This window comes from Narcine bancroftii, chromosome 3, assembly GCF_036971445.1.
Source record: "Narcine bancroftii isolate sNarBan1 chromosome 3, sNarBan1.hap1, whole genome shotgun sequence".
NCBI lineage: Eukaryota > Metazoa > Chordata > Chondrichthyes > Torpediniformes > Narcinidae > Narcine > Narcine bancroftii.
The window spans coordinates 110,367,079-110,383,241 of NC_091471.1; the positions used below are offsets into that span (position 1 = coordinate 110,367,079).

The 16,163-nt window shown below is 41.1% G+C and overlaps 1 protein-coding gene across 2 annotated transcripts; it reads right to left on the reverse strand.

The window, feature by feature from the left end:
- Positions 1–733: 733 nt before the first annotated feature.
- uchl1 (ubiquitin carboxyl-terminal esterase L1 (ubiquitin thiolesterase)) lies at positions 734–14,522 on the reverse strand. 2 transcript variants are annotated; one of them, XM_069922811.1, is made up of 9 exons: positions 14,068–14,522; positions 13,970–13,981; positions 13,540–13,668; positions 8,209–8,359; positions 5,198–5,283; positions 5,068–5,115; positions 2,666–2,735; positions 1,233–1,285; positions 734–986 (listed from the first exon to the last, which is right to left on the reverse strand). In XM_069922811.1, exons 1-9 carry the CDS (start codon positions 14,098–14,100, stop codon positions 900–902), a joined length of 669 nt encoding a protein of 222 aa, XP_069778912.1. In that variant the 5' UTR covers positions 14,101–14,522; the 3' UTR covers positions 734–899. The 2 variants fall into 2 exon arrangements, with proteins under 2 accessions (XP_069778912.1, XP_069778913.1); XM_069922812.1 differs by lacking the exon at positions 13,970–13,981 and having other exon boundaries at positions 14,068–14,521.
- Between the last annotated feature and the right edge of the window lie 1,641 nt (positions 14,523–16,163).

Genomic DNA, 16,163 nt, shown 5'->3' on the forward strand with positions numbered 1-16,163 from the left:
CCTTCCCCTTCTCTGCCCAACCACCTTTTTTATTAGACATCACGAGTCTAATATTTTCCATGGATGCTGTCTGATTTGCTGAGTTTCTCCAGTACTTGTGTACTGCAACTAGATTTGGTTCTGACTTAAGTAGCAGAGAATACAAGACAGCAGCATCATGGATAAGATTGGTTACCTATAATGTAATCAGGAAAGAGGTTTGCATCTAGAAACTAATTTAAAAACGTGTGAATTTGACAATTCCAATAAAGGAAATTCATCCGATAGCTGGGCAAGAACTGCATATATTACTCCATGTAGTCTCACCAACAACTTGTACAACTGCATCACAAGGTCAACCTTTGCACTTAATACCCCATTAATGAAGGCATGAGTGCCTACTTCACCACCCTGTTCACCCAAGTCACCTTCAGGGAATGATCCACATGTACTTGCCTCTAAGACTACCATTTAGTATGTAGTTAGCAGTACACTAAAAAGACAAATATTATTGCAGTGGATTTTATTTCAGATATCACAGGAATAGCTGTAAAAATTAGGCACAATGTGGAATTAAGCAAATGCTTCCACAGATTCCTGCAGACAAATTCACTAGGCAAAATACAATAGTCCAGCACTAATTCAAGCTTGTTCCAGTAACCTGCTGCAGTAACAAAGTGGATACTCAAAGATCACTTAAATACAATTACAAATATTGCCTGCAACCCACACTTCACAAGATATTGCCACTGTGCAGAATTATCCATTAAACTTTATTTATTTTTATTGTATCTATGTGTACAAAGGCTGCACTTGAAGTGCCTCAACATTCACAAGTGATTTAAGCCAAACATTTAAAGCTTAGTATAGCAATTTAAACTGCAGTGCTGTGCTCATTGTTCACTTCCCCAACCCACCATTCAAGACGCTTTGCAAAGAGCCACAGCAGTGAAGCGGACTTCTCCTTGGTCACGTTCCATAAATTGTCTGCATACTTTTGCTGAATCCTGCAATGATAGTTAATGGTATTAGAAAAGCAGAAACCCAGAACCATTTTGAATTTTTTAAAGTTACAACTTCCTCGCATGTTGACCATTCATTGAGGTTTACATTTGTTGAATTTCAAATACAAGCAACAGGTGTGAAAAAGGTTCTGACCAAGTTTAAGCACTTTTTAAGACAAATTTTTACTGAAATATCTTGTAATCAAAATCATTGTGGAATTTAGAATTGAAATTTTTTCCAAAACCCACCTGTAATAAATCATTTATTTCTCCATGGTCAATTGGGAATGGCATTCTTCCATCTTTTTTGCAGAAAAAGGAAAAAGGTTAAGCTATGCAAGATATTACAAAATTAATTATGCAACAAAACCATTTACATAGCACTTCAGAGGGAAAAGTCACAAAGCAAATTTTTTTGAAAATTTTATTTTTCTATTTTTCCTAAACAGTCTCATATCTAAAAAAAATTCTTTTTAATGTATTTACACTTCTTAGATACAAATACTATGTCAGCTTACTTATAATTTCCCTCCCTCCAAAACTTTGAAAATTAAACAACTAAAGCAATTAAAGTGACAAACAGAAAAATAGTAAAAAGAAAAATTTCAGTGCATCGCCAGTCTTTCTACTTCCACTCTGAGGTGCTTCACTGCTGTTGTCTTTATATATTTTGTTAGGTTTTTAGAACTGCAGCCATTGTTTTAGCTGCGCACCAAAGTGCTCAAGATAAGGTTGCCATACTTTGGCAAAAGTATCGTACTTATTTCTTAAATTATATGTTATTTTCTCCAAATTTATATCCAGAATATACTTAGTACTTCAAAGTGAGAGACCAAAACCAGGCCTGCAAAGATCGAGGGAGGGGTGAAAGTCAGACTTGGGAATAATGATCAATGAAGAGTGTTGGTCAAATTTATGTAGAAAAAGTGTAACTGGTGATCAAAGCCAGACTAAGATTGGAACCATACAATTTCTTACACCAATTATATTTTACACCACAAAAATTACAAAGGAAAAAAAAAAATCAGATAATGGAAATGTGTTTCAGATGTAGGTTAGAAATTGGTATCTTTAATACACTGCACATGGATCTGCGCGAAGGTGAAACCCTTTTTGTTGGAATTTTATATTAACTAGGATTATGGGAACAAACTTCTCGCTGGATTTGGAGATGTATTTATTGGGAAACTTGGAGGACATGGGCAGAATATTAACTAAATTCCAAATTAAATTTGTAGATATCGCCCTGTCAGTAACAAAAAAAGCACTGCAGTCACCTGGAAATCTGACTCCCACTGCTCATCATTCAATGAACCACGCAGATGCTTAACTGCGTGCCCATGGAGAAAATAACATCATAAAGCAACCTGATGCAAAGTTGACTTGTTTTACAATGGGAACTCCAGAATTTATAAAGAACATTAATGAATATCAGAACTACGACCACATCTCAGCTTAACTCAAGAAAAATCAACTGCAAATGTTCCGTTCCCTCAGCTACAAGGCTGCACAAGCTGTTCACGTCACTGCACACTAAATTTCAAGTATTAAACCTGACCATTACTTCAAGTCAACTCCTACCTAAAACAAAGGTTAGATAACAAAGGTACAAGGATCCAACTTTATATAAAAGTTAACTATAGTTTTATACTGAAGGTCAAATTTTCGTACAAGATTGTTACCTAATTCATAGAGATGTCCATCTACACCAACAAAAGTAATGAAGTGAAAGTTGATACCATCTTCATGTATCTACAGAGAATCAGAACTAGGATTTAAATATCATACAGTAATTCAAGAGAATCTTATTCAGACATTGACATTTGAAAATCCTGTTGCAAGTTCTGGAGCATTGATCTAGAGACTTGCTCAAATCCCACTTCACATCCAGGAAATTTTGGTTAATTTGGAACAGATAAAGGACTGTTTACGATTTATGTTGAGGCTCGAAGAGTCCAAGTGTGCTGCAATTAAATTTGCTGATGATACCAAGCAGATTAGAACTTTGCAAGACAGACCCAACTAGCAAGGCGGGAAAATCGCACTAATTTAAGCGGCCAGGCAAGTTGGCAGAGTACAAATTGGGAAAGCAAGAGCTTTGCTACTTGGGGTTGGGGGTGGAAGCAGCAAGACAATGTTATTGTGCAAGAGATCAGAGGATCCTGGTTTCGGGATTTGCTAGCAATTGAGGGAATTGAACAAATGGCCTTCGATGCAAGAATACAGGACAAAATTAAGGAAATTGCACCTGGCATGTTGCAGCTTCTCTCCATATACATGCATAGTAATGAAAGGCATACAAGATTCACCAAATTGATTCCCCTGATTAGGAGGAATCTTCTGATTGGAGTCTTTTGAACATTGGTGGAGGGGGTGGGGTGGGGAGGGGTGGTGACTGGTGGATGTATTCCCTAATGGGCATTTCATTTCAGAACTCCAGGAGTAATAAGGCTGCATTTCTCAGTATTGTGCATCTTTATACTCCAGGTAGTTTCATTCAATGTTTTTAAGGATCAGTTGATATTATAACTAGACAGGAGTTGAAGGGTTTGGAGAAAGTGAGAAAAGGGTTAGGCCAAGACTGGATCAGCCAGAAGACTCATGGTGGCGAAGACTCAACACTCAAGTGGTTTCCTCTTGGTGCTTCTGGTTCAAGTAAATCCACAGGTTTTTTTGTTTTTTTTACCCGCAACAATCCAATTCAGATCATATGGATTTATCCCACTTGTCAAAAAGTAACATCTAAATTTTACTGACAAGTAGCAGCCAAGAAGTTGGATGCAGTGTGGAAAGTATGGGCTCACAGTAGACCAGTGTTTCTCAACCAAGGTTCCCCGGAACCCTAGGGTTCTGCAAGAGGTCGCTAAGGGTTCCGCGAGAAACAGTGATAAATAGACTAATGCATTTTTGAGTAATTTTTGTTTAATTTTATATTCATAATTTTACTATACACAGATGGAATATTGTAGGAAAATCCTTGATTATAATAAAGGCTTCAACCTCTTATTTGAAATGAAAACCTCAGTGTGAGGTCTCATAAACGAGCAGTATGATTTTTTTTTGCATTGCCAATAAATTTGACAAAGGGGTCATTTTTTCCTTAAAAGTTATCAAAAAAAATGTTTACCACGTGAATGAAAAAAATATAAGTGATAGATATTAATAATGGTATATAATAATTTTTATGTAGGGGTTCCCTGAAACATGAAAACTATTTCAAGGGTTCCACAAGGGTAAAAAGGTTGAGAAACGCTGCAGTAGATTGATGCATAGAAAACTGCAGTAGTTTAACTTGATTTTAAGTTTTTCTTCCCCCACCCTACCCAAAAAGTGCAAATCCATTTCAGTTACTTGTGGTCTAGTCTTGATCAAGAATAAGTAGGGCAAAAATCTTGCAGCCACATTAGAATGTTGGCTAAGCAAACAGGAATGCCATGCTCAAAATGTCAACCATATCAACATCGGTTTGCTGTTAAAGTCCATTCAATAACTGAAGATGTGGCATTTTTATTACAGCAGTGGGGAAAAAGGAATAAAATAGCTGTTAGTATCATTCAATTATCAAAAAAGTTTTTCTCTCAAGCTACTTCATAGCACATCAAGTTTGTGAAGCAGCAAAAGGAAAAAACAGCTACTCTTGCTTCATGGTTGAAACTAATCCTGTCTCACGGGAAAGAATATGGCCAAGTTATCGTGACCAGATCCAGAAATACCAAATATCTATCCCAAGCTAAGGCAGAATTGTCTTACGATATCTCCATTGATGATGATATAATGCATCAACTTGTAGGAAAGAGGAATGGGGAAAACAAAACTCAAACCAGGGCACAGTTAAGTCAATGACAAATATCTGTCAAAGTTTGCAACTAAAGAGAATTAGAGTCAGGCCTATCTTGACAGTGCCACCAATACATGTAACCCTAGTCAACAAATCACAGAACTACAGAGCCATCCCATGTCTGTTAACAGAATTGCAACAGATGCCAATAGAAACCCATTTTCAATTTTAAAAGGAGCAAGGCCAAATCCATTCAAGTTAAAATGTTTAATTTATTCAGAAGCTATTACAGAAGAAACAACTTACCTGGCACTCTCCTTCTTCTGCAGTAGCATCATGAGCTGCATGTATCTCCTGTACAAAAAAAGTCAGGTGAGTAAGTTTGAAAATGAGCTTCACATTGCAAAGATAATTAGGTCTTAAATTTAGACATTACCTTATTTTGTTCCAAATGCTTAGCTCTTTCTTTTGCTGAGAGATTTGCTGTTTCATTGAAAAATTTCTTCAGTATTGATCCTTCCACTGTAATACAAAATAGTTATACTCTAAAGGTCTGCATTCAACCAATAGTGAAACCCCAAACCACTCTTTTTCACCATTACCCCAAGTTCATTAGAACCTCCTGTTTGGAAAAGAGGCAGAGGAAGTCATTGAGGAAACATCTTAAGACCAGTGACTACAATTTAAATAGTTTTGGAAAAAGACTGATTCTTAAAAACTAAATTGGGGGGTGGGAGAAGGAAGACACCTAATTGTCATGGCATTAACAGAAACTTGTAATGATTAATTGAGAGGATATTAACTGATAAGCAGAAGGCTTTTAAATGCAAGATAGCTAGTCAAAGCCAACACACTTCTGTTAAAGTGAAGGGCACAGAAACAATGATGATGGATTAATGATCTGGTCAGGAAGGTCAAATCAACCTGGATCAAGAAATGTAGAAGTGCGCTCGAGGGAAATGCAGTGGGCAAACTATAGATGGAAAAGGAAAATCCCACAATTTTAGAAGTACATGCAGGGCAAAAGATCAACTTTGAAAAGATTAATGTTTCAATCTATTGGCATGGGGCACAGGAGAAAGGAGAAGCCTTACATGGCTACTTCTCAATGGTGCTTGGAGGTGCAATGAAAGCTAGGAAATACAAGACAATAATGTCTTGAAACACATCCACATTACAAGAGGTGATTGTAGCTTTAAAGCACAAATGTAGATAAATCTCCAGGGCCTGACCAAGTAGATCTTGAAAGATTTTTGTAAGTAGAGTTATAGGGGATCTAGCAGAAGCTTGTATCATTGTTAACTGCCAGCAAGGTATCAGAAGAGTGGCTAATATTTTGCCTTCAAAGGCTGCAGGACATGCCAGGAAACTACTAGTTAGTCAATCCAACAGTGGTAGGAAAGTTACTGGAAGGGATTCGGAGAGAATGTGTATTTGGAAAGTCAGCATGGTTTTGTGCATCAGCAATTCATGCCTCACAAATTTGAGGTTTTTGGAAGAAACCACCAAAATGTTTGAAGAGATCAGACAGGGATTGATAAAATGTTACATGGACCAGAATGATAAATTACAAGGGACCCAGGACAAGCTAGGCAAGTGGATAAAGAAATTGGCTTGGTGGTAAGAGTTTGAGAGCAGAGATGGACTGTTGTTTCCCTCCCCCCACCCCCAGATTGGAGGTCTGTGACATATAGTAACTGCACTGCAGGTATCATTACTGGGTCCATTGTTCATCGATGTTAATAAAAATATAGATGTCATGGTATGGATAATACCAAAATTAGTGGTATAGTGGACAATGAAGATTTAAAATTACCAAAGAATTTAGAAGAGGTGGGGAAAGTGGACCAAGCAATGGCAATGTAATTTAACTGAGAACATGGTGTTGTTTTGCCAAACGCACAGAAAATGGAAGTGATCTGGAGAGTGCTGTTTAACAGAGACTATGGTACAAGTACATATAGGTAGTCCCCAACTTGCAACCATAATTGGGACCGAAGGATTGGTCATAACTCTGATTTGCCCTAATGCATATGGCTCAACAAGGTCTTTAAGCAATTTAAAAAAACCTTTTCAACTAATGAACCTTGAGAATGTCAACATATGCACAGTACCTTTAATAAAGGCACTCAAGACATGAATTTCTAGTAAGTAATAAAGCAATTGGCCTCAGGCGTGAGCATGCCTCGGGCTGTCGGTGTTAGATGGCTGGAGTGGGCGGGGGGGGGGGGGGGAAAGAGGGAATATGTGCAGGTGAAAACTTACATAGGTTGGAAATCGAAGGCTACCTGTAGTTAGAGTGAAGATTTTTGGCATACTAGCCTTCATTAGTCAGGGAATCAAACCAAGAGTTACCATTGTACAAGACATTGAGACTGGACTCGGAATATTGTGCACAATTCTGGTACTTAGCTACAAAAAGAATGTCATTTAGGTTGGAAGAGTGCAGAAAGATTCACAAGGTACAATGTGCTTGGAATGCTAGAGTTACAAGGAAATATAATTAGCCTATTCCGCCCCCCCCCCACAAAAAAAGCATAGGAGACCAAGAGGTGTAGACAGGCAAAGTCAAGAGACATTCCCAAGCTCATCACCTCATGCAATCTACATGTCTGTCCATGGTTTCATGCAACATCTCATTCTCACATAGGAATGATTGTTTATGGCCTCATGCAGCACCCCATTCCCACAATGATGTCTGCCCATAGCCTCATGCACTGCCAAACCGAGACTACCTGCAAATTTAAGGAACACCACCTGGGCACTCTCCAACCAAATGGCATCCATTTCCCCAGTTTTCATTTGGCCCCTCCATCTCCCCTTTCTTCTAGCTCCCTACTCCTTTCCGTTCTGAGCTCCCTCACCCCCCATCACTTCTTAGCATTTTCACCCCCCTCAGCCATAACCTCTTGTCTGTATGTCTGTGCTCTTCCACCCCCCCCCCCTCTTTTTTATTTGGGCATCTTCCTCCTTTGCACTCATACCTTGACAAATGGCTCTGGCCTGAAACATTGTTTACTCTTTGCCTTCTATTGATATGCTACATAACCTGCAGAATTTGTCCAGCACTTCTATACTGCATAGGCAAGGCAAATTGTTAGCTATTTACCCAGGGTTGGGAGTCTATAATACATTTAGATACATGATTGGAATTGTTGAGAAGGATATGGGCAATTGCAAACAAATGGAACCACTTCAAGCAAATAATTTGGCCCAAAGGACTCATTTCAGTGTTTTATAACTATAACCTAGAAAATGCAAGTAAAACAGTTATAAAAAAATCTTACATGAATTGGTTCTATTAGCAGAAATGTACAATGCCCATTTAATGTAGACCTTGGAAAACATAGGCAGCAAATTACTTGGCTGGTGAAGAAATATGGTTTCCTTTTACAAAAAGTTTCGATACTTATATAATTGTAAAAATGTTCTAGGCAAACTACTTACCAAATTCAAGTTTATTTTGATTGTTGGCCACTGTGTTAACAAGTGCAATAGTGCCACAGGAATTTGAAATTGACTGCACCACAAAGTAGACTTTAGAGTCAATACCCTTCCCACTTAGTTCTGATGTTTGACGGTTTCTGTGAGATTCATGCTGCGTGGTAGGAAGAACAACAGTATTAGCCATCTGCATTGTTATTAGGTGCTAGAGCAATACAAAACAATACAGTACAGGCCCTTTAGCCCACAATGTTATGATGGTCCATCATCCTTGCTGCCTACAGCCTTATTCACTTTGGGAAATCCCAAGCCAAGAACTTGGAAAGTCAAGCCCCAAGCTGTATGAAAGGGAACAATTGTTAAATTGTTGGTTTCAGAAAGGACAATTAATTGAGTGCACCTTTTTGTTGCAACATAGCCAAGATGATCATTCTGTACATAACCAGATCATTTGCCACATTATTCAAGTAGTCCACATTTTCAAATTTTAGACATTTGACATGCAAGTTATCACAATTTAAAATCCAACGCATCCAAGGGTAAATATGCAAATTGGCTTGCAAAAAATGTTACAATATCTTGTAATGAACTAGAATGAGCAGGAGAAGTTTTGTCAAGAGTAGACATCATGAATGTTGGAATTTGGGGCAAAAGACAACCTGCTGGAGGAATTTGAAGGATTCCTATTCAAAACATCAACCTTAAAACTTTCTCCCACTGGTGTTGCCTGCCCCACCAAGTTTCTCATGCAGAACTTTTTTTTTGTACTTATGGTCAAAAATTAAAATGACTAAGCATCCTTGAGAACGTCCCCTAGACCCAAAAGGGTCTCAAACAACAATTGAAAAATACAATTTAAAAATATGCAGTTGGCGAGACCCAAGCATAATGTATCAAAAATCCTTTCATGACCGGTTTAGACAACTGAACACAAGATTCTAGGACAATGATTTACTTAAAACACATTATTTAATTACATTGGGAGTTCTGGGCATTGCTACAAGCGCCAGCATTTATTACATTGTTGCAGTACGCTTGGAGGGAGTGGGCAGAACCAGTGCTAACAGCTCCCATCTTACAGCAGCTAAACACAACAGCCTCCTACCTACTGGCAACTAGCCACGACAGCCATGAGGCATAGTTATTCAGCAGTCCTTGTTGGTCTACTGAGAAGCCCTAGCCTATTGAACGTCGTTGTCATGAGGTCGTTGGCACTTCAGATTTCATGACATCAGGTCACATGTTGTGTGCCTGATAACACCAATAAATGCTTTTCTCTCCGCTGGCTGACAACTTCAGGTGTGATCTCGTTATTTCAACATGATGGTGTCTGAGCACTAACATCTTCCGCCACAAAATTACTCAAATTGCTCTTTTAGATGGCAACAGAACCCCACCTTCTTGATCAGCTACAGAAGGCAAGTCCACATTTGATGGCTAGCTTCAGAATTTCAAACTGCAATGAAATACATTTCCAGTCCAAATGGTGACTTGGAAAGCAACTTATAGGAGGTGTCCATATGCTTCAAAAGCCCTTTGCGTTTGTGGTTGCAGAGGTGATGTCAGAGTGGCTGCCAGCACATTCTGTAGATGGCACATGTTGCAGCCACCACACTGGCAAGAGGGGGAAAGGATGTTGGTCTTCCATCTCTTGAATGGGTCACGATTTATTGATTGCAGCTGATGTCAAAATGCAAGTTACTCACAAGAGTCCCTACCTTCAGCATACTCTTCAGAGCCACTATTTACATCTGGTGCATTTGAGTTTCTAGTCAGTGGCACAAACCAGAAAGAATGCAAGTGGAAACCCAGATTGTCATTGTCTGGGACTTGCGGCACTAATATTATTTGCCTCTTCTTTCTTTGGCTTGGCTTCGCGGACGAAGATTTATGGAGGGGGTAAAAAGTCCACGTCAGCTGCAGGCTCGCTTGTGGCTGACAAGTCCGATGCAGGACAGGCAGACACGATTGCAGCGGTTGCAGGGGAAAATTGGTTGGTTGGGGTTGGGTGTTGGATTTTTCCTCCTTTGCCTTTTGTCAGTGAGGTGGGCTCTGCGGTCTTCTTCAAAGGAGGTTGCTGCCCGCCAAACTGTGAGGCGCCAAGATGCACGGTTTGAGGCGTTATCAGCCCACTGGCGGTGGTCAATGTGGCAGGCACCAAGAGATTTCTTTAGGCAGTCCTTGTACCTTTTCACCTATCCAAATGCACACATGGAGTGATTCATTTGTCAAACTACAAATAGAAGTGAATATTGAGCCAGAATGGAAGTATCCCCACTGACCCTGGACGTATAGTTGCAAAAGATGGTTGGAACTCAACCAGTGCTGGTGAACTTGCGTTAGCATTGTTCTGAATGACTGAAATAATCATTGCAACGTCTAAAATGTGGAATTTCAGCCATTGAGGCATTTTCACCTTTATGCTCATTTGACAAGAGTTTTACCAAGGTTCCTTTATGTTCACATTGACAAACATTCCTCAATTCAAGAATGTGGCTCCACAGAGCATGGACCAAGGCCATACTAGTTCCTGCAAAACTCCAAATGGGTTAACCCAATAACCTGACCACTGATGCTAAACACTTGAACTGTGTGTAGACTAGATAGCAATTGGAATGTTCCTGCTTTTTATTAAACAGGACCTACCTGGGTACTTTATCCACATTTTCAGACAGATGGCTGCTTGGCTATAGGCATAATTAACTCTAGAACATGTCTTCAGTACTATAGGCAAAATATTGCGCATTATCACTTGAAGGGAATTAAATTGGTTGAAGACAAGCTGATATTAGGGAAATATTGTGGAAGATTACAGATAATCAGTACTACAAATTCCCATGTCTGAGTGATGACTGGATCAATTCCTGCAAACTGCATTAATAATCTCTCACTAAATGCAGTATTGGCATCCACTTTTTTAAAAATAACTGCAGAACCTCTGGTTTAGGATGCAGTTTTGAAAGCTCAACAATGCAATACAATGTGACAATCGAATACCAGAAGTAATGCAAAAGGGAGATAACATTGCTTGCTTTCAGGGAAATTCATAGCCTTATTAAAACAGTTCAAGATACACAAACTGCCAGTACAACAAGAGCTAAATCAAGGCTTCACTATTCACCACAATTCAGATGATCAGACAAATTCCAGTTGCACATTCATACTTATTGAATACCCATTTTGACATGAGAACTCACTTCCTACCATCAGCTTTGAGCCAGTTTGATGAAGGGAATTGGACAGCTGACCTTTCAGTTCAAAGTCCTGCTCTGGTTTTGACCAGAAACAGCTACTGCTCAATCTGCTTCATGAATGCTGCCTGACCAGTTGACTTCTTCCAACAATTTAATAGTATAAAAAGATTTTTTTTTTTTAAATCTTGTCCCTCAAAGGCAACTTTAATGTCTTTTGAAATCAGGTCTTACTGCAGTCCATTTTGTTGCAGCAAATCCAAAACCATGCCGACAGCTAACTAAATCCCAAAATTTGCAGGTGTCATCAAAATGTTAAAAAGGCCAAATTAGGTAATCTCGCTGGATGAATGCATTTGGAAGTGGTGGAAGATTTGGCCATGTATAATAATTGTGTCCACAATTATTAAAGGGCAGAGATGAGGTGAAAGTCAAAATCCCATACGTTATTTGGAAAACTCTCACGAAGACAATGATTTCAGAGCTGTTAAGTTGTGTAGAAAACCAAGTCAGCCCCCACCACCCCCCCCCACCCAAAATTGATGAAGCATAGTGAACTGCAGGAATTTTTTTTAAACCTCTCGTTGAGAAAATTGTGGTCAAGTAGAACTGCCTTTCATCAATGAAATACATTTCAATTAAAAGCTTTCACCTTTAAACACATTTACCTGTTGCTGTGAAATCTGAGTTGCATTTCAAAAAGTAGAACACTTCAGACTATTTGACATAGGACATCCTTAATTAAGGATCCAACTCTATTGGTTATAAATCTAGTTCACGAGCTCAACGGCTTTCTCTCCATCTTCTATCCATTTTGCCCTTGGAGTGAAGAATTCATCCTCAAGTGGTTCTCCAGGTTCCATTTGAGACTTAAAACCCTTCAGTTCTCCTCCCTGACGACAGAATAGAAAGCTGGCTTTTGGAAATAATGACCCCAATATTTTTTTTAAAATAGTGGACATGGGGTCTGACTCGAAGAAGAGATCCACTTCTTGAAATCTGAATGCTTCACTTACTAGTTAAGAGAACATCAATAAATCAATAGGAACATCAGAAGTAGGATCAGGAGTAGGCCAAAAATGGCCCATCGAGCCTGCTCCGCCATCCAATACGATCGTGGCTGATCTAATTTATGACCTAACTCCACCTACCTGCCTTCTCCCCATATCCCCTAATTCCTCTATCATGTAAAAATTTATCTAACCGAATTTTTAAATATGTTTCATGAGGCAGCGTTTAAATTGTTGGCACAAGGTTGTAAGGGATACAGGAATGTGAGGAGTCAAGCAAGTGCTAATTAAGAATGAAGTAAGGTGAAGGGATACTGGAATGTGAGGAGTCAAGCAAGTGCTCATTAGAAATGAAGTATTATGGGTTAAATCAAGGTGAAGGGATGCTGGAATGGGAGGAAGGGTTATAAAAGTATAATAAAATAAGGATCTTCAAAACAGGATAGCAAGTAAATAGCTTTAGCAAGTCTTGGGGATTGATTAATGAGCAAAGAACAAAGACATGATACTTCCTGGCTAACAAGTTTGCAGGAAGGCACATAAACTGATAAGAAGTTAGAATCCACGTGGGCGGAATTAGCTAATGCTAAACCAATCCAGGAGGCAGAAGAATGTTAGGGGGAAGGTATCTCTGTACTGAAATGAAATGTATAAAAGTTGGGTCAGCCTCAGTATCTGTGTGTATTCCCAGGGGAAGCACCCAACTTTGCATTGTTGTAATAGTAGAATAAAAGTTCTTTGTTCTCAGTTTTAGTCTCGAGCAAATTCTGTGAAGGTACTTCTGTTTCTCACAAGGTCACACTCAGAAGATACGAAAATATTTGTTTCATCCACATTATGAGTAGGCAATTCGAAGATTGCATCATTATAAATTACTGACATTGTTAGTATCATTCTAGAACCTTCCCACCCCTATCAAACTCTCTCTCCTCTGCACAAATATCAACTCTAAAACCCTGAATGATGTCCAGTGTAGATGCAATTCGTTTTAAACAGTTTTTTTTTTAAATCTCCATGTAAAGTACACCAAATTACAGCAGATTGATAGAGGCCATTTTCCTCTGCATCCATCCATCCATTGGGTTTCCAGAGCGTCCCATTCACCGCACCGGAGATGAACAGGGGGCTTATACCTGTTGGCTGAGGGGAAACAGCAGCAGCAGAGCACACACTGGCGTTGGGACCATGGAGAGGGATTCGTTTTCTAGACCCAAAACGTCGACGAACTTCCAGCTCGAAGCCACACCCAGACGAGAGAGGCACTACGCAGAAGGCAAGGTTTTAAATGATCAGACTGTGCAAATATCAAATGACACTTTTACATCGACATTTCTCATGTCATGGTCGTAATAGCCTAATGTCGTCAATGGCCTTTCAGCTCAGTCGAAGGGCAATGTGCATGCACTCAGTAGCCCTTACGGCCGCACCCTTTACTAATCCACTCAACATCAGGTAAAACATTCGCCAAGAGGGGGGAGAAAAGAACTTGTGCTTAACTTAAAAGGGCACCGAAGACCTGTCTCGACCACAAACGAGGGCGATGCCCCGATGTTGCGCACTTACTTGATTCAGCATCTGCAAAAGGGACAAATCACCGCGTTAGCCACAAAACCGTTCATCGCAACCCGGCTGCCGCCGCCGCCCTGCCGCGGTCCGCTCACCTCGGGGTTGATCTCCATCGGCTTCCAGTCCATCGTCGCAGTGTTCGGAACCGAGCTTCAGCGCACAGCTCCCGGCGGCGGCGGCTCCGTGGGCAAGGGTGGGTCGAGACGAGCAGCCGCACGCCCTGGGCGGGGCTTTAAGACCTCACCCGAGTGAAGCCACTGCGGAAAAAGGTGGGGGGGGCGAGATCGGAGCCAAGGGACCGCCGGCCACGTGTGCTCCCTTTCCCCACCTTTCAAGCTGGGGGAGGGGTTCCAAACGCTTTTCATCTCCACCGGCCCGGCATGCTGACCCCTCCCGATCTGTCTGGACAATCCGATCGATTAGAACACTTGCAATCGCGGGGCCGCGGTCTATCGTTCGAGGTTCGGGGGGTTGGAATCATCTGCGACGGACCTGAGGGGACGCAATGCGCATTTCCACGGCGAGCAACCGCTGACCCGTGGCACTGGCCTGGCAAACACTGCGGCGCAAAGGAAGGGGGCAGCTCTCGAACGACTCCCTGAGCTGGGATTCACCCTGGGTGCACCCACCTTCAGCGTGCCGATTATTTCCACCCCAGTCCCCGAGTGCATTGAATACTCGGTGTGCACGGTTCCGAAATGGCCCTTAAGCTAAATAGAAGTACCCAAAGCAACTTCCCAGCCCATCTTTCCAGTTGTAGTGGAAAATATGCTATGATTTGTCTGCGTGAGCCTGGCAATGGCTAGTCAACACACGGAGATCCGATCCCTATGTGGAGACTCGTGCAATGAAACCAAATTCGTGTCCTGTTTATTTCTTCGTAATTTGTTATTTTGATGACTGCATCGTACTGCAACATATCAGATCAGATACTATTTGTTTTCATGTAATTAAACAGAAATGCAATCCTACACAAAATTGCCTTGTCTGCCATAAAGCACACAAAAGACTGAAAAGTCGTTAGCATTGCCCAACGCCCTTTACCGTCAGAGAAAGAGCCAAAACAGCGTCCCCTCACAGTCACTCCCGCGGGCTCTAAAGCGCATAAGACTCCAGTTCAGTGCAAACCATCTGCAATCCGAGCCCAGATCCAATCTTCCTGCAGAAAGAGGAAGCCTTCAGCACCTTCGAGAGCCCATCTTGCCCTCAGCACCCTCTTGGATCCTAATCATAGGTGTATCTAGGCTAGGGCACGTGCCCTGGGTGCCACTGGCAGGGGTGTGCCACTGTCCTGCCCAATAACCGAGTCCCTAACCCAACAATGAATCTCCATCCCAGGGTGTAGTGGTGCCAGGGCTCACTTGAGCACCTCTGGGCTGCTTTGGGGATGCTCTGGCACCTCGCTCAATGCGGGATCAAGGGGCAAAATGGCTGTCTTCCTTCCCATAATCTGCCACGCAGCTGGAACTGTTCTACCAGCGGCAGGAAAACACAGAGCAAGGTATGCCACTGATCCAATACCTGATTTTCATGTGCCTTGTGCGAGTCTTTTGACCTCAAGTCACCAGCAACCCTCAGCCTGTGTGGATTCCTTTCCCGCATTGCCAACAATCTGCCACCTGTGTGTGGCCTTCAGCCGCAGAGCACCTCGCTGGTCTGCCATCGTGGTAACCACACCTTAGGCTCGTGTCCTCTGCTTCTCCTTCTCAATAGGGGTGTTTTCCCATTACAGGTGCCCTGCACCAGTGCACTGTTCCCACGGAGACTGCAACCCCCTCATCACCACTACTGAACACAGGCGCTACCATCTTAGGCCCAGACCTTGTAGGATTTAAAATAAAACTACATTGTTTCCTTTAATAGGCCATTTAAAGCCTGTACAGAGCTGGCGGCAGTAGGACCTGCTGAGTCTCCGCTCCCCACTCTCCCCGGGACCACACTAGCGGCACTGCTACCATTACAGCAGCTCTGGCGGCACCACCACTTTTTTGTACAATTTAAAAGCTAAAATCTAATTGTATTAGAATGTAGATACATCTTAAAGGATGCTATGTTCACAAATTAAACCTTGATTTTTCAGAATTAACCCTTTCTCCCCAAATTTTTGAAATACACTCATTATAAGTTTAAAAATGATTGTAATCACAACTGGTGATCCTTTCTGTGCTCATTGTTTGAAAGAAAAATCACT

Bases quoted from the DNA above. Each gene is read 5' to 3' on its own strand.
- uchl1 (XM_069922811.1), bottom strand. From the start codon at position 14,100: ATGGACTGGAAGCCGATGGAGATCAACCCCGAG. The intron at 5,284-8,208 runs GTAAGTAGTTTG...TTTGTATTACAG, and splicing joins TCAAAATAAACTTGAATTTG to TGGAAGGATCAATACTGAAG. The intron at 1,286-2,665 runs GTAACAATCTTG...TCTGCAAAAAAG, and splicing joins TGGACATCTCTATGAATTAG to ATGGAAGAATGCCATTCCCA.